General features: G+C 41.7%; 1 protein-coding gene across 1 annotated transcript in view; it reads left to right on the top strand.

Moving 5' to 3' along the window:
• Positions 1 to 6734: 6734 nt before the first annotated feature.
• The window catches only part of MTURN (maturin, neural progenitor differentiation regulator homolog), a 34360-nt gene continuing 21990 nt past the window's right edge, over positions 6735 to 19104 (top strand). The window contains exons 1-2 of the mRNA XM_077120725.1: positions 6735 to 7436; positions 16719 to 16841. Of these exons, the coding sequence (XP_076976840.1) occupies positions 7275 to 7436; positions 16719 to 16841 (285 nt within the window). The 5' untranslated portion in view covers positions 6735 to 7274. The remainder of the gene's footprint in view (positions 7437 to 16718; positions 16842 to 19104) is intronic.

The following is a 19104-nucleotide window of genomic DNA, read 5'->3' as shown; positions in this document are numbered from 1 at the left end:
CAATGATGCATGCATTGCATATTAACATAAACAACATCTTAGAGTTATTATGAAATTAGTTTTGACCTTCCAAAGCCCCTGAAATCTGTTCTAAAGTAAAATGTCAATTTGTTCCAGAATATGAAAGAGCATAATGGAGGACAAAACTTGGAAAGTGAATTGTACTTGTCTTGGTTTATAATACTTGTATCTGAAAAGTGGCTACAAAACATGTTAAAATCTTAGCAAAGTTTGTCCAATTTTGGTGAGCTTGTTTACTTGGCTTACTGAGTAATGCCTTTGCCTACAATAAAAAGGCCTAATTTTACTTGCTGTATATCTGCCTAGATAGCTAAAATTCTGGTTTTTACAAGGATAATTTTCTGTTGCTTTGTGTTGACTTTTTTATATCCTTGACTATTTAAGGAAGAAAAAACAGTGAAGGCTCTTCAGTTTTGAAAATGCTAACGTTTTTGTTTTTTTTTTTATTTTATTGTGGTGAAATATAGAGAACATAAAATTTGCCATCTTAACCACCTTTAAATGTACAACTCAGTGGCATTACTAAATTCACAATGTTGTGTAACCATCACTACCATCCATTACCAAAACTCTTTCATTACCCTAAACAGGCATCTGTCCACTAAGGTTCTTTTTAATTACATTACCATCTATACTTATTTTTAAATGCTTTATTGTGATTTTGATTAAATGGATAATCAAGTATTTTTCTACTGTACCCATGATGCTCTCTTAATCAAGAATCCAAGTACCTTGACAAGTTTTTTTTTAATTTTGCACTCCCTCCCAAAACTCAGATCCTAAATTTAGAGAAAATAAAATCAGGATCCCTTTTACACCTAAAATTAGCTTTGAGATTTCCAATGCCCTCACTGTCCATATATGTTTTTATCTTCAATGAAACCACTGATCAAAACTCTTATGAAATAGTTTTGGTGTGTTTTCTAAATTTATCAGAATCCTGGTGATATTTTGCTTGATGATATTAGACAACAACAGTATAGTGTTATTAATCATAATTTCAGGTACTGTTTAAAATTTTAACTTAGCCTGGCCACAGCCTTATTTCTTTAATTTGAATCCAGCATCTTCTAGAGCAATGTTTTTCAAATTAGGATGCATTTCAGACTTATCTATGGAGGTTTATTAAAAAATACCGATGCATAGATCCTAATTCTGAACTCTTGATATTCTTGTAATATTCCTGGTATATTGGGTTTCATGATTAGTATGTTATATCTCAAGAATTTTTTCTCCATAAAAATTGTGTGCCTCTGTTTTTATAAATCAGATGTAATGGCACTGATATGTTTAAATATAGTTTATAATTAAACTATAATAACTTATACTTAGAACCTGTTTGTTTTTATGCAATGATTTTTTTTAGCTTTGGCATGCCACAGAAACAACTGAATTTCTTTGTCAATTATATTATTATGCAACTTTCATCAGACCTTTCACATTTGAGGGTTACTAGTTACAAATTAACCACAACCATTTTAAGTCTCTGCCATCTACATATCATTTTGGGCTTTTTTTTTTTTTTCATTCTGATACTTGCCTGAGGATCTTCTATATGCCACAGGTCAGCGTTTTTGTCTCCAGCAAAGGACAGTCTTAGAGCTTCGTGGAAAAAGCCTGTACCAGATACTTCAAACTATTGGCACTTTAGAACAGAGACTTCTGAGCTGCCATCTCTTATATAGCTTTCCGACTATACCAGTGAACTGAGTCAAGATTTTCAGGTATCTTTTCAGTCAAGAATATTGCTAACCCAAGATCCATGGAATAAGCATTAATTATGTAAGACTGAATGAATTAATGAGGGAAATTTCATTATGGTTGTTTGTTTGGAATATTGCTGATTTTGTTTCAATGTTTTATATTTGGGATACATAAATCAGCCCTTTTCTTCTAAAGCTATCAGGAACCCATAAAATTTAGTAGGCTTTACTTTTGAAACATTTAAAAAATGATATTTGATTCTCACCAACTGCCCAGTGTTTTGAAACTCTTACTAAGTCTCCTTGCTTTTCATGGCAATATAATTATTTGCAAAGATTGAATAAGAATCGGTTCCATTTTTCACCAGGGTATAACTGGATGAATTGATTGTATAACCAAGGCCTTACCTGGCGTGTCATATTTGAGAATGATGTTTCTTTAATCAAGCACATCCAGCTACTTCTAAAAAACTTAGTTTGACTTTATGGAGCTGATGTCTATAAAGCCCTCCCATGAAAACTGGCTGGTGCATGGCTTATAGTATCCCAGCCTTACAGAAGGTGAAGTAGGTTATTTCCTGGCAGGCTAGAAACCTTCCGAAATTTAGGTACTTCAAGAAGAGAGAAATTCACCCAAATTTTTAGGTATTGCAGACGGAATCTGATGGCATGAGTTTCCCAGCCGTAAGATATCAAATATAGACCTTTAAAAGATCAATCTGGGATTCCTTATGAAAACTTCAGGCAGAAGTTAATTTTGTCATTGTTCAATATTGTATGGGCCTGGATTTTGTAAAGTCAATTTAACAAGAATTTTTCTTTGAGATTATTATGATCACAAAGCAAGAAGGAGAGTAGGGGAAAACTGTGAAAGACTTTGAAATGGACCAAAAAGTTACCTGATGCCTCAATGGGAAACCATGCATTGTTTAGAAAATACCCTTCCAAGTTTTCTGTTTCTTTAAAGTTTGTGGTGTTCATTGTCTTTGAGCTGTTTTACAACTCTGTAAATTGCAGGAAACTGGTAGTAATGCAAATAATTGACATCCATAGAAGTAAACACTGTTTCCAGTGGAATGCAATTAATTATCACCCTCTGGGTATTAACCAGTTTTGCATCTGCAGAACTGAATGCAGTTCTGTGAATGCAAACTGTGCTTTCATTTCAGCAAGCACTTTGTAGTACTTTGAATTCTCCTTTGACATTTTACTGGCTCCCTCATTAATTGAAGAGTTAAATAAAATCTTTGACATATTCATTTTTTACTTGCCATGATTTTACCTTTTTTTTAAAAAATACACTTTAACAGGTATTTGCCTCGTATATTCCCATTCTTTGCTCTCACACAAACATAAAAATTCAATGGTGTGATATATTGTTATGAAATATTGCTTCCCTCCACCTTTCTTTAAAAATATATAGATGTCTGAAATGAATGCTGGAGTGTGCCTCTTTGAAATTATACCTAGTTCCACCATTTAAAGCATGTTATGTATTGGTCTGGAAATTCCAACACTGGTGTTCCCTAAGTTTGAAACTAATCTATGTAAGGTACATTGATTTCCCCTCTCTGAGAGCTACTCCCTGTCCTTCCCAATACATTCAGTAAAGGTAACACTTGGGCAGTAGGGTGGGGAGAATGACTGGAGAATCAAGTATTATAATTTAAATATGTCTCTAGTAAACAGTATATAGTATGTAGATGAGTTTTATTTATCCTAACAATCTATGTTCTCATCATCTCTATGTTAAGTCAATTCTCACTGATTATAATTGCATTTAAATTGGAATTATTTACACCAAGCTGCCCCTGTGGCAGAGCCTACTGAATGCCTCCCCAATAGTCATTTTCCTTTTCTTCCTCAGTAATAAAACTCTGGGAAATATGCTTGCTGAAGAACTACACTTCTGATTTTCTCTCACAGACAGGAGGGAAACAGTAAGTAAGCAGAAGTTGTTGCTTGGAACTTCTAGGAAGGTCCATGCAAAGGACAATGACAGTTGTTCTGTGTTCCTTTGTCCTTTCTTCCATCTTCCTCCTTGGAATGTGAGTGTGATGGCTGGAATTCCAGAAACCATCGTGGAGTCTGAGGAAAATTTGAGGATGAAAACCAGGCACCAAGTACAGGAAAGCAGGAAGAATGGTGAACAAGTGGATCTAGTGGCCAAGAAGTGCCCAAATCTGCTCTGAACTGTCCACCTCCAGATTTCATTTATGTGAAACAATGCTTGATTCTCCAGTCATTCTCCCCACCCCACTGCCCAAGTGTTACCTTTACTGAATGTATTGGGAAGGACAGGGGGTAGCTCTCAGAGAGGAGAAATCAATGTACCTTACATAGACTAGTTTCACACTTAGGGAACACCAGTGTTGGAATTTCCAGACCAATACATAACATGCTTTAAATGGTGGAACTAGGTATAATTTCAAAGAGGCACACTCCAGCATTCATTTCAGACATCTATATTTTTTTAAAGAAAGGTGGAGGGAAGCAATATTTCATAACAATATATCACACCATTGAATTTTTATGTTTGTCTGCCTGTCTCTTCCATTGTCCAGTGTATCTTTTTCAATTACTGTGTAACAAATACATATTTATCAACTTAAAACAACATCTATTTATTAGCTTATATTTGGGCCAGTCAGAAGTACCCAAACGCAAGTACCTCACCGGGTTTCCTCCGTCAGGGTTTCTTAAGGCTGAAATCATGGCATCAGTGGGGCTGAGTCCTCATCTGGAGATTCTGAGAAAAAAACCCTCTTTCAAGCTCATTTATGTCGCTGGCAGAATTCAGTTCTTTCAGTTCCTTGCAGGTTGTAGGACTGAAGTCTCTGGTTCTCTATTGGCTAGGGCAGGGACAGCCCTCAGCTCCTAGTGGCTGCTCTCTGGTCCTTGCCACATGCCCCGCTCCATCTCCAAAGCCAGCAATGGAGAATCCCCCTCATGATGAAGTCCCCTTACTCTCCCAATCTTTCTCCAGAAAAATTCAGTTCTTTTACAGGGCTCATCTGATTAGGTCAGACCCACCAGCAACAATCTCCCTATTTTAAGATAAACTGATTTGGGACCTTAATTACATCTGTAAAATCCTTCACAGCAGCCCCTAGATTAGTGTTTGATCTAATAACTGGGAGAAGGTGTATGTACACCAAGGGACAGGGATCTTCAGAGCCATTTTAGAATCCTATCTAGTTTACAATCTGTAATCTCTTTGATGCAAAAAACTGGCCGCATGCATCTTGCCTGGTACACAATAGGTGCTCCATAAATGTTCACTGAAGTGAATTTTGTTTTGCAGTGTTAAAAACGTTTAATTTGACATCTTCTCTTTTTTATAATTTGCACATTCTTGTAAACTGCATTCACAGAAACATTTTCTGACACAATTATCTATTCCTGTAATTTAATTTTGACAATCCACTACCTCGTATTATATTTTTGAAAAGGTCTTAATTATTGGCACCTAATATTTTCTTTCTCCAGATTTAACAATGATTTTTCTCATGTTGGAAAGCATCACGTTTTTCCTCCCAGAGTGAATAACTTGAAATCCTTGGCTGTGAGCTGTGTCTCCAAAATCAGCATGTGATTGAGGACTTGCATGAGGACAATTTAAAAGATTTTATACCTAGAATGAAAAAGATGAACAATTTATGAGATAGTACAACCTACTTTTATAAAAAGTATACTCTTTAAAAATGTTTTGTGGGAATTTGCAATCAATTAACAGGATAGGATCAGTTTGTTTCTAGAAAATGCTGTGTACAATGAAAGAATCATGGACCAAGACCCAAATAAAATTTCTGGAAAGGTTTCTGACAGTTTAGCCACGAAGTGAATTTTTTTAAAGGAATGCAGGAAGTTCTGAAGTTAGCAAATTGTTACACAAGAACTTCTAGGTAAGGACAACTCCCAGCAGGAAAAAGAAAGGAAAAAAATGCAGCACCAGGATGCTTTTGGGCTAATCACCATCCTAATCTCTTCTTCTACCAAAAGATTAAGTAGAGTTTCTATATTGACCATGGGAATACAGCACTGAATTATTAATGGAAGTAGAGGAAAAAGAATTCCTAACCCACCAGTTTGCAAAACAGGCAACTTTTTTGCCAGCACATCTATTTCACTGAGTATAGGGTATCTGCAAAGGTTTCCTCGTGTCATAGGCTTGCTTTGGCTTAGTCTGCCAGCTCTTTGAGGATGGGGCCACACATTACTCTTATTTATAGCCCCAGTGTTAGCACGGTGCCTAGTAAAAATACAAGCTGATTAAATGTTTGTAGAATGAATGTTATTTAACATGTCTCTGCTGGTGGTCATTCAAGTCCTGCCAGCGAGGACTGTGTATAACACATTTTTTGCAATCCAGTCTTGTGGTCTGGTAGCCATCGAGAATTCAACAGGTGCAACAGTTGGGCCATGTATTCTTGTTTTACAATGTTCTTTCTGTTCTTCCAAATTAGCAATCATTTTAGGTTATGCAACATGAATTGGAGCTAAATAGTATTATAAGGCTTATTTTAAAGAAATATTCAGCTTCTGTTAATGCAAAAAAATTTACTCTCCTATCTTTTATTCTTTTCAGTGTAAATGTATTAAGGAGATACTGATATTTCTTTACATCAAAAGAAAACAGAGGGTGGGCCACGGTTGCTCAGTAGGCAGAGTTCTCGCCTGCGAGGCCGGAGACCCGGGTTCAATTCCCGATGTCTGCCCATGCAAAAAAAAAAAAAGAAAGAAAGAAAGAAAACAGACCTTTGAATTCTGGAGAAAGAAAAGCTCAGTTTCCCTTAGATTTCCTCAGATATCAATTCTATGGAGCCAAACGCACTTCAGTCACATTCGGGAATACACTTTCCCTGCCTCCTAACTCTAGACAATCACTAACCGAGCTAGGAGGTTTCGCGACTTCACTACAACCGGGTGAGCTGGGTGGGGCGCCACGCTGTGACGTCACCAGGCTCGCGAGCCACGACGCCGGTCCCAGGTTTCGGCGATTGGCTAGGGTCCATGACGTCACTGCCCGGGGCGCTCTGCGCTTGCGAGGGCCCGGGAACGTTCGAGCTCGCTTCTTTTTTTTTTTTCTTTTATTTTTTTAAAGGTGGAAGGGGAAGAGGAAAAAGAAAACAGAGGAGCCCGGGGAGGTGCAGGCAGCCCTACGCCGCGCCCCTCCAGCTGGCGCCGGCCCGGGCCGCGCCTATTTCTCGGGTGGCCCGCGAAGGGGTGGGCAGGGAGGCGGGGTCAAGGAGGAGCCGCGGCGCCGCACGGTCCCCGCAGTCCGTTACTCGCCGCGTGTAAACAGTGCCCGCCGCGAGGTGCCCCGGGACCGCCAAGGAGCCGGAGCCGCCCGGCCGAGGCCCGTGCCCGGCATCGCGGTCCGCAGACCCCGCGCGGCGCGGAGTTGCACGGAACCGTAACCCGCGCTGCACTACCGCCCGGGGAGGAGGGCGCCGGAGGAGAAAGAGGAGGGAGGGAGGGGGCGGAGGGAGCGGAGGAAGGCAGCGAGCGCCGAGGCTGAGGGAGCGGCGGCGGGCAAGGCGGGCGAGGATGGATTTCCAGCAGTTGGCTGAGGTTGCGGATAAATGGTGCTCCAACACGCCCTTCGATCTCATCGCCACCGAGGAAACCGAGCGCAGGATGGATTTCTATGCCGACCCCGGGGTCTCTTTCTACGTGCTGTGTCCGGACAACGGCTGTGGGGACAATTTTGTGAGTGCTTGAGGGAGCGGGCGGAGTGGGGACGCTCCCTTCGCCGGAGTTCCCTCGCGACGGGGTGGTTGTGGGCCCCCAGGTAAGGGGTCGAAGCCGGCTCGCTGCCGTGCACCCGGCTTTTCCTCACTCCGCCCGGGAGGCCCCGGAGCTGGGCGCGGCGGTGTCAGCGCTCGGGGTAGGGCTCGGTGGGCGGCGGCAGGGGCGCGGCGCGGGGAGGCAAGCCGAGCCCCGCTTCGGGACTGGGAGCCGGACTGAGGCAGGAGGCGTAGGATCCCCTGGAGTTCATCCCCTAGTTCTTGGCAGTCGCTATTTTCGAGACGCGACCCCGCGGTTAGTGCGTAGTGCTGGTTTGGAGCATCCCGGGGCGGCCCCCGCACCGCACCCACCCGGGCAGGGCCGGAACGCGAGGCCCCTCCCGCAGGACCGGGAGTCCGGAGCTCCCAACACCCAGCATCCGGTCTGGGGCAAGGCATAGCTCTCCCCTCCCAATGCGCAGGCACAACTCATAATTGTCCTCTCCGGAATAAAACACCACTTCCTCCCCCTCCCCCCGTGTTATTCCCTATGCTGCGTGTTTGGACACAAAGCCTCTGACCACACTAGCCATGCCTGATCTTCTGGACCTTCTTTGCGGAATTACACCCCGGATCTAAAAAACGCACGCGCGCGTGCGCACACACCCCAACACACACACACACACACACACACACACGGGCACCCCACCTCTCCTCCTCCGCCCCTTGATTTCTGTGCTCCTCTTTGAGGTGCTAGAGGTGCGTACACACACACGCGCGCGCGCGCGGGCACCCCACCTCTCCTCCGCCCCTTGCTTTCAGTGCTCCTCTTTGAGCTGCTAGAGGTGCGTGTGGCCCGGGCGGGTTCTGTGCGGCCAAAGCAATGGCCGCAGCCCTGCCCAAACCCTTCGGTTTTTCCACATGAGGCGGCATCTCCCGTCGAGCTCGGAGCGACCGGGATCGGGAGCTGCGGTGTCCAGCCCTTTGACTTTGTTTCCTGCGCACACTTGGGATCCTGGCTCTGACAGTTTAGAAAAGGGATGCGGAGGGCAGGGGAGTTGGAGTGGGAGGCGCGGAGACGAGATAAGGGTGGCCCTCCATGAAGTGTTTGTAAGGATAGAGAAAAATAATGGTCCCCAAATGTAAAATGGAGGCGACTGTGGGCTCGGGTTACGGTGTGGTCGCTGGCCTGAGCCTGGCGCCGGCGCTGCTACCGCCCCTGCCGACGGGGGGTGGGGCGGCGAGGAGGCGCGGCCTCTGCGCTGGCTCCTCAGGTGGGAGTGAGACGAAGCCGGGCGGTAGTCCCGGCCCCGGCTGGCCCCTAACTAGCCCACGGAAACTTCGCGAAGGAGTTAGATAACAAGGTCTCTTTCTTAGACCAGGAGAGGTCAAGGCTCGTGTAGGACTGGCCTATAAAACATGCTCCTCCCACCAAGTAGGGGAAGAACCTACTTGGGCCCCCAGCAGTGAGACACTGTAGAAGAGGGATGCTCTTGGATGACAGCCAGGTTTGAGATCTGGCTGTGTGATTGAGCAAATGCCTTCCTTTGAGCTCGGTTTCCACATCCAAAAAATGAGTGTAATAATGCCAGCGGTATTAGGTGATCAGGTGAATAATGCTTTAATGGTCTCTGACCCACAAAAAGGGTCTCATAAATGGAATTTAACTTTAGAGACCTGAAGTTCCCCACGGTTTAGCCCTTCTCCCTCTCTCCCTCCTTTATTGTTTTGTTTAAGAGCCTGTTTTCTTAGGTGTGAAATGGGGTTAATCACAATGCTTCCATCACAAGGTACTTGTGAAAGGCAAGTAAAATATTATATATTTAAGTAGCCATTAAACTGTGGATACTCTGTAAGTGTTTTATTATTGGAATGAGTGGGGGGATCATTAGAAAGAAAGGGATTCACTTCCCTGCAAAAGTGTGAGAAAACACCAGTGGCCAACAAACTGCAAAATCTAAGGCTTTGATTAAAAATCTGGGCTTCCTTAATCTGTCAGTGGCCTTTATTTTTCCTTTCTGTGTAAAATAGGGCAAGACCCACCCCCACCCCCCAAGATTCTGCATTTTATGGGGGAGAATTCTGCACAGCCTTCCTGCTGGGGTTGTAGGACACATACCAAAAAAATTACTCCGGGGAGAATAAGTAGACAGAGGAAAACATGAAATTGTTTTCTTGCCTTGAATAACTGTATCACGCCATCATTCATAAAGATTTTATCAAGCCTTTTTTGAGGCCACTTATATTTTAAATATTGTGGGTAAAATGTTTGGAAGTATTCATTTACTGACAGTTGAAACGTAAAGAAAATAAAAGGGGGACAAAATAATTCCTTAGGTAGACAGGGCCTTTTTAAAAATTTCGGCAGGCCATAATGTACAGAGTCAGCCACAGGCATTTTCTTAGCCCATCCCACTCCAGGAACCTGTCTCCATGCTAGCTGTTTGCCTCTAGCTATGAAATTCAGGCACAAAGTGTCCTACCTCCATTCTTTCCTCTTTTTTTTTTTTACAGGAAAATCTGTTAGGTTTTAGAAGAAATTTGAGATTAATGGAATCCTTGTTATCTGAAGGATTTGTTAACAATAAAAATTAGTATTTACACAGCATTTCTCAGTTTACAAACTGTTTTCACATCATTCATTCAACAAATGTTTATCGTGAGTTTACCCTGTACCAGCAAGGGCTTTCTAGAATACAAATAGGGTCTCTGCCCTCATGCTCCTGGAACTGTTTTACCCATGGAAGAAGCAGTGTAGCATAGTTGTTAGGAGCACAGGCTCAGGCTATACCCCAGATTGTACCCTAGCTCCTTGCTTCTAACTCTGTGCCTTGGGTAGTTATTTAACTTTTCTGTGTCATGGTTTCCACATAAGAGAACAGTAATGATAATATTATTACCTCCCTCACAGGGTTGTTTGAGAACAGTACTACCTTGCACTAAGTGCTAATAAATGTTAGCACAGCCTGTTATCACTAATTGATATCAGTGTCCATCTAGTTGCTCAAGCTAAACATAAGAAATATCCTTGACTCCACTAGGCACTGCTTCCCACATCCAGTTCACCAAAAATTCTTCCAGTGTTATCTCCCATAATATCCAGTGTCCATCTGTTTTTCTCCTTCCCCATGCTTCCACACTAGTCTTAAGTCACTATCATTTTTCATCTTTTCTCCTAACTTGTCTTGTTCATAATCCCCATCCCAGCCAGTGGCCACATTAGCAGTCACTCTGGATCTACTTAAAATATAATCCAGACAGTGTCAGCACCACTGTCTACCCTGCCTAAATTGACCTCCCATTACTGTTATGATTTGAAGCCCTTGCCCTGGTCTCGGGTCCTCATGCTCTGTCTCCTGCCACGTTTTGTGCTCCTTTTGGACTATTCTTTCCCCTGGCTTACTGTGTTTCTGCCACACAAGCCTTTCTGGTCCTCAGCCAGACCAAGCACATTCCCATCTCAGGGATTTTGCACTGGCTGTTTCGTGTGCCTAGAACACTCTTCCCACAGATCTTCAACCGGATAGAAGACTTCCTGTCTACCCACTCCTTCTTTTATTCTTGTATCACAGCATTCATTAGTACTTGATATTCTCTTGTTTGTTTTTTGCCTCCCCCTCTAGAGTACAAGCTGCATGAGAGCAGGGATCTTGTCTGTTTTATTCATCACTGTATCTCCATACATGACACCTGAAACTGTATCAGAATGTGATATGTGCGCAATACATGATTCTAAGAATGGATGAATAAATGAATCAGTGCAGTGTAGAAAACATGTTAGATTTCAAGACTAATGACTGCAGAGGATAGTATGATAGTGATAATGATAACCACTTACGTGAAACTTACTGTGTATTAGTCACTGTTTTAAGCACTTTGTGTATATGAACTCATTTCATCTTAGCAGTAATCCCACAGGTATGCTCTGTAATTGTCCCCATTTTACAGATGAGGAATCTGAGGCACAGTGAGCTTTACTAACTTTCCCACAGTTAATAAGTGGTAGAGGAACTTGAAACAGCTGTGTACTGAGAACATAGCATCACTTGAGTGACAATAGGGATCCAGTCTTTGGGTTCATGAACAGCTTCTTACTGGGCCTTACAAAAGTTCTGTAAGTTAGATATTATTATTCCCACTTTATAGGTAAGATAACAGGCTCAGTGAATTTCAATCATTTATCCAGGACTATACTACCAAGAAGTGCCAGAGCCAGGGTTCAAGCCCAGGGACCTATCCTCTACATTTTGTAGAATGCCTCCCAGGCAGCAGTAGCTCTCAAGGCCCACAAATGAAGACTTCTTTTTATTTTTCCTCCACTTTGGCAACTCCTGAGTCCCTTGAACTTTCTTTTCCTTTTTTTGCTTCTCAGGTTATTCCATCCATGCCATCCCTTTCTAAACTTCTTCCCTCCCTTGGTCCCCCTTCTCTGTACATCCCATCATCAGTCCCAGGGTAAAATGAAACCCTAAGTGCCCTGTCTAGTGAGAGTTCAGGGTTGTGGCTTCGCTGCTTGGCTCTACAGGTGGGACAGGGAGGCACCACTGTCCAGGGGAACTCACTAGATCTTGCGGGGGGAGGACGAGGGGGAGGGGAGTAGGAGGTCACAACCAGGCTGGTATGCTCCAGTCTTCTGCCAACTTAGAGGTGCAGAAGGCTTGAGGAGTGGGATGTTGGCAGCCACAAACATGCCAGACACAGACGGGGCACGTATTTTGTGTTCATGCAGTCATGTGCAGGCTTGTAGGCGTGGTGACATCAGCTGCTTTCCTTCTTTGTCACAGGCCAGGAGAAATGTGCTTTCTAAACAAAGAGCACTGCCCTGCCATTTGGTGGGCCTGGACTCTGATGTGGGAGGAGGGAAGAACTCGTGTCTCTTATTGTACCATTTCTGCCACCCATCAAAAACATGTTCAGATCTAAATTTTGTATAGTTTAAGACCCCACAATACAAAAATAAAGATAGCAATTGTTGTATTAGTAAAGAAAAATATTTTATTTATGAAAGGACCATGTGGTTTAATTTTATAGTTATCTGTGTATAGGAACATAGTATTTTCTCCCCATTTGGGGGTCTGTTTATAACGGTGTGACCAAATAATGTTTTTTTTTTCATTTTGAAGAAAGGAAATATAACTTGAAATGAGATTGACTTATATTTATATGGTGGTATGGTAGAGAGAAAGCACTTTGTCTGAATTAAGCTCTAACCTCAGTTTCCTCATCTGTCAAATGGAAATAATTGTACCCACATTAGATATATAATTGTTGTGAGAACTAAATGAGGAAGAGTACATGTAAACATGCTTGGTAAACCATAAAGCATTCCACTATGGATGTACATTATTCATATGAAGAGATTATTTCAGGGAAAAATGTGTATTCATGGAATGGTATTCCTGAAAGAGTAAAATTATGTCAAAATGAATTTAAAAAAACATGAATAAACACTTAGTGGGTGTCTGCTAAGTGAGAGGCACTCTATAGGCTATCTCCTCTAATCCCTATAACCACCCTATAACTATTATTACTTTCCCATTCTCACAAATGAGGAAGCTGAGGCTTCGATTGCATAGAGTGTAGTTGAAAGCATGCACACCTGGGTTGACCACCCCCCCCCAACCTCTTGCTCCCTGTATGACCATGGGCAAGTTATTTAACCGCTCTGAGCCTCAGTTTCCTCATTGGTAAAATGGATCAGCACAAAGAGCAGGCCAGTTGTAGATGTACCAATCACTCTTCTTATCCTGTGCAGATATCTCTGGGGTGGCATCAGATGGCTTGTGGTTTTTATTTTTACTACTGTCCATTTGTGGACAGGAATCAGTACTGGATTAAACCACACAAACTCAAAATGGTCTCCCCTGTACTGATGAGGGCACAGAAACCAAACTTAAGTACTATAGTGAGAGTGAGGTGCCCTTTGACAGAGCACATAGCTGTGTTCAAGGAGGAGGAACTCCCCTGCCACCCCGATACCCTACTCAAGCACCAACAGAACAAGTACTGAGCCTGTTTTACCCACCATGGTACACCTCCTTCTCCTGCAGTACTGGAGACAGTAGGGGCTCACAAAAGGTGCTCAAAAAGATACCTGTAGAATTGAAATTACCTCGATGATCTAATACCATTTTTAGATCAGCTGGAAATTCTGGAGGGCCCAAATCTGTGTTTTAGCAAGTCCTCTAGATGATTATGATGCTCATTAAAGCTTGAGAACCACTGCTTTGTCTCCTCCATGAAACCTTTCCTTGGATTTCTCCTATAATAACAGGGAAGGTGTATAATCTGCCTTTGCTCTGATTAACCTGTTGGAAAGTCAGTACATTCTGTATCTGGTTTATATTTGCCAGAAAGTTACATTGTTTAAAGCTAGGAGTTCTCTGATCCTATTACAGTTTTTTCGTGACTAAAGTCTGTGTTTGGTTATACACGCTTAAAATATTTTCCGAAGTGAAATTAGTGTGACCATGCCCTCTGGTTCAGGATTCTGGGTCTTCAGTTGCCCATTTCTCTTTATGTGAGACTGGAACTCAAATCCTTTTCCAGGAGCATCAGCTCCTAGATGTTGTCTCTGCCCTCCCTGATCAAAGTGGATTCCCCTGGTTTTGGAATGGATGCCTTTGTTTCCTAAAAGATAACCATCCTCCCCCTGTTCCTCACCTGTTAGTTCTCCTGAAGGGCTGCTCTGTTTTTATCTTTGGATCCTGCCTAATGTGAATGATCATGGTTGTTTTTTTGTGTCAGTTGCTAGAAAGCTTTAGAGCTAGATCCATCATAGCAAGTGGACAGGCCTTCAGAGCGTGCACTGTTTGTCCTTATCTCATTCTTGGTTTTATCTTATTTTCCTTCATTATTTTCTCTTTGTCCTTATTTTCCCAACTACAGATTTATTTTTTTAGTTCGTCTTAATTGGTGTTCTGTTGATCTTTGGCAGCTGCCTTAATTTTTGGAAGAAAGCAATTTAAATAAATAAAATTGAATACATTTGTTGTGGGAATGTATATAAAGCAGGTAGCATTTAATAAACGATGGCCATGTGGATCTGGGTCTGCTAACTCCAAACCCCATGCTCCTTCCCTGTGTCGTATGGAACAGGATTCAGTTAAAACCCTTTTAAACCCATAAAACCAACAGACTGGAGATCTAGGGAGTTGTAGACAGCTAAATGAAGGGAGTTTAAGACAGAGTGGACAGAAGAACCTTTAGTAGGTGTTAAAGCTTCCTTCTCCAAGATAATATTCATGAATCAACAACCTGAAAAGTGGGCTAATTTAAAGTGTGGCGTTAATAATCTCCTTGTGAGGTTAGTGATACCCTAGAAACACTAAGCTAAGTAACCTGTCCGATTACCCAGGTGTTGGAAACATGCAAGTCTGTTACTGTGTGAGTGGTACACTTTTCTCAGTTTACTTTGTAATTTAAACCTCAAATACACTTTTAAAGAAAATCATATATAGGCTTTTCTTAGATTCTCCTGCTTCTTTTGAATTAACTTCAACCCAAGATTGCCTTGAATATTATTCTCAGTGAAATCACATTGGGTGTCTCAGTTGCTTGATGTATGACCTTAGCCTTGTTGCAGGAGGGCTGGTGGAACCCCTTCCCTCCCTGCAGATGCAAGAGGGGAAAGAGGGTACTTGTGTCTGCCGGGTAGTGAATGGCATTCCGGAGCCAGCCAGTGAGCCAGGCATCTCATGAACTTTTAACTTTTTCTCTAATCTTCACAACATCTTTAGGGAGGTCAGGCTTAACCTTTCCCATTTGGAGGTGCTTAAAATAGGCTGGAACGTTTTAAAATTTAAGTACACAAATGGATGATGAGCAGAATTTATATTAAGGTAGAACTTGTTTTTGTTGAATTCGCACTGATTAAGATAAGAATCAAGTGAGATAATGAATGTAAAAGTACTTTGTACTTATACTTTTGTATGAAGAGACTTGCATAAATGATATTTCAATGACTTGCAATGTTAAAAGAGTCTGTAATAGGTATCAACATTTGAACTGTTCTCTAAAGTCAGAGATTCTACAAGTTATTTTTATTATTGAGGAGGAAGCTACTCTAAAAATCTGCTGGATTAGACAGCATTTGTCAGGAATGGGTCTTTATATCTGAGAAACAAAAATAAATGGGTGTAAAGAGGGCACATTAGCAGCTAGTTGTCCTCTCTGGAAGCTGAGCAATATTTTAAATTTATAGATCTAGTTCTTAGAGCTCCTGCAACAAGAGGAAGGAAATGAGAAATGAAATGTGTTTATTAAGTGACAGGCATATAGCTTTCTGGTGTGATGCCCTAAGCAGGCATAATAATAGAAAGGGGCTAGAGTTTGCTTAACATGGACCATTTCTCCAAATAGATCCATCTCTGCCGCCTGTTCTGCGTTTCCTCTCATCTGCCAGACTTCTCCCTTCCTCCCAAGCTTCTATACTTTTCACCAGTGTAGAGCTGTCATCGGTTCCCTCTAAACAATGATTCTTGATACCTGAGAAATACCCTGCTGTAATCCTGATGGCCTGAATGCCCCTCCCTTGTCTGGTCTTAAAAATGTGCTAAAACTGATATCTTCATATGGGGAGGGAGGAAACTTGCTAAATCTTAAATAACAGTAAAATCTAAAACCGGTCTCCTCTCCCTATGAGTTTCTTTGTGAAGTGATGCTTGAGTTTGATACCCTTTTAAAGCATTATAAGTGAAGATAAGCTTATAGAAAGCCTTTGTTCTAGTGATTTTGTAAACTGACTTCTTGTGTTCTCCTAAATTCATTTTATTTTGAAGTAAATTTACTGTCACCCCCACTCACTGGCTCATCTCAATAATAAAAGCTGAGTTCCAAGTTAGTGGATACAAACTTAATTAATCCTTCAAAGCAAAGTTAAGGATTCTGCAGGCTTTGGTTTCTCCTCCCTCCTTTTTTAGAGACATCATTAAGCCTGCACTGGAAGGTGAGCAGTGGAAACCATGGGTGATGGAAAATCCATCCCCCTGTCCTCTTTTACTACCTATGAACAGACCTGATGGCAGATTGAGCAGGTGAGATTATGAACCAAAAGTCTGGGAGTTTTTTATAGATTATACATTTTTTTATCCCTTCAGTGCAAACAAATCAAGAATGAGTGTATTGATTTTACTCTGGGATGTAGGCCTTCTTCAAACGCATGTGATTTAAAAAAAAGAAATCTGCTTGGCTTTCTATATTTCCCACTGAGTGTAATGACTTACATTTCTTTGTTTTCTCCTTTCCCTCTCCTGTGGGCTCATAGCACGTGTGGAGTGAGAGTGAGGACTGCCTGCCTTTCTTGCAGCTAGCGCAGGATTACATCTCCTCCTGCGGCAAGAAGACACTCCATGAAGTCTTGGAAAAAGTCTTCAAGTCTTTCAGACCTGTAGGTGCCTATTTGGCTTCTAAAGATGGCTTGTTTTCTACAGTGATTTTTATTTTGAATAACATAGATTGTGGGGAAAGTGGGCAAAACCTGGAATGACTAATTGTTTTTCTCTTGTGTGCCCTGTAGCTTAAAGATAGCAGTGAGTATTGGGAAGATGGAGGCAGGGAAAGAGGGGGGAAAGTAGGGGATGTGATGCAGCTGTTGTTGCAGAAATGATGGTTATTTCTAGCAGCACTTCTCTTGTGTTTAGTAGCCCTGGTAGGGTGGGAAACAAACAATACTTTGTGAGACAACCGAGTATTCCTGTTCTCCTCCAGTAGACTTAAAACCAAAATGCCTGAAAGTGCTATGGAGGTTTTCTCATAAAAGTAGGACCTATATCTGGAAGATTGTTAGAAGGCTATATAAAGGATGTGCTGCCGTGTCTGTGGGTTTTGAGAAAGAGGAAATTGAATACTCGTTCTTTTATTTTCTCTTTTCATAAACTTTCTTGTGGACAGCTTGCTTTCCTCCTCCCTCCCTCTCTTGGGATTTAGCATTCTATATGTCTATGATTAGCAGCTGACAGCCTATTATTGTTCTAGCTGCTAAACATGTAAAATGAATACCAGCTCCTAACTTGAAGGCTATTTTCTTCTGTCTTTTTTAGAAAATAAAGTGAGATTACCAGTGTCATGACACTTCCCCCAGGTTCAGTTCCCTGCTTAGCATAAATATTCCACATGTTCAGTGATACTTGCTCTAAAGTTTCTGGTTAATCCTTTTTCAGTTCTTTATAACATCTACTTCTCTGCTGAGGTTTTTAAGCTTTTCTTTTATTTCCTTGAACATTGTAAGCTTGGTTACATAATAGACTGTGTCTGATATACCAGTGTTTCTAGTCTTTGCTTGTCTGTTTTGTCCTCTTGTTTCAGATTGTTCTTCTCTTGGTATCTTGCTTGTTTGTATTTTTGATTATCTCTGACTGCATGCTGGTTATTGTATATTAAATTTTACTTAGGAATAAATTGAGGCCTGAGATGACAGTATCTTCTTTCAGAGAGGATTTTGTTTGCTGCTGCCAAGACTTGGAGGCCCTCTTGATCTGAGAACACCTTAAAATAGTTTAAGGCTTATGGTTCTTGGAATTATCCAGTTGATGAAAAGCCAAACTGCAAGTCCGTTTTACTTTTAGTTCATCCTTGTCCTGGTATGTAGACCTTTGGTGTCCCAATTTAAAGTGGAAGATGATTTATCACAGTCTGATCCTTTGGAAGACCCAGACTTTCACTTTTGTCCCCTTAGCTCCTTGAGTAGGCCAAGAATGCAGTCAAGTTTCTTACTCTTTCTTCCAGGTCAGGAAATACCCTCAGGAAAAAAGCAGCTTGTTGTGTTATGTTTACCTCTCTGGGTTCTAATTTTTCAATATATTTAAGAATGTGTTTTTTATATTTAATCCAGCTTATTGAATTGGTCTCAGTGACTTAGTCCAGCAATACAGGAAATGGAATTTCAGTGGCTTTTGCCTGTCTGTCTGATTGATATCATTCTTCCATCCTGTTCATCTTTTGCTGTTAATTTTCTACACTAGTTTAGTTCATTCAAAATAGATGTTTGACTTAAAAGTCTGGATCTGTCCCATTTTAACTCATTAATTCAATAAATGTTTATTGAGTAACCACTTAGCACCATTTATTGCACCGTTCCTAGCACTTAAACCAAACAGATAAAAATCTTAGGACTTCATGGAGCTTACATTTTTGGGGGAGAGACATAAATAAGTACAATACATAATGTATTAGTGATAAGTGTCAAGGAAAGAAAAATAAATCAGGGAAAGGTAATGAGAAGTGTCAGAGGTAATAAATTTTTGATAAGGAAACCAGGAGAGGCCTCACTGAGAGGGTAACATTTGAGTAAAAACTTGAAGTAAAGAGTGAACCATGAGGATATCTAGGGGAAGAGCTTTCTAGGTGAAAAGAACAGCAGGTACGAAGGTCACAGGGTGACAGAATGCCTGTGGTCAAAGAACAGCAAGGGAGCGCAGGTGTAAAATGGTGGAGTAGAGTTTTATAAATCTCTGTCTCCAGCAGAAAAATGAAAGAGCTTGAAAAAGGCTAGAATTAAGTAGGGGGTAACCCTAGAACCAGAATAAACACTTAGAACAACTATAGGAGTGCCAGATGAAGCAAGAGGCTGCTGAGAGTTCAGCTTTTGTAAGTGAAAGCATGGACCAGTAACCAGTTTCTATTGCTCAGCCCTGAGGCCATGGTTGCAGCTG

The sequence above is a fragment of the Tamandua tetradactyla genome, chromosome 1 (assembly GCF_023851605.1).
Source record: "Tamandua tetradactyla isolate mTamTet1 chromosome 1, mTamTet1.pri, whole genome shotgun sequence".
NCBI lineage: Eukaryota > Metazoa > Chordata > Mammalia > Pilosa > Myrmecophagidae > Tamandua > Tamandua tetradactyla.
The sequence above is the reverse complement of the archived record's forward strand: the minus strand, read 5'-3'. Positions and strand labels throughout refer to the sequence as shown.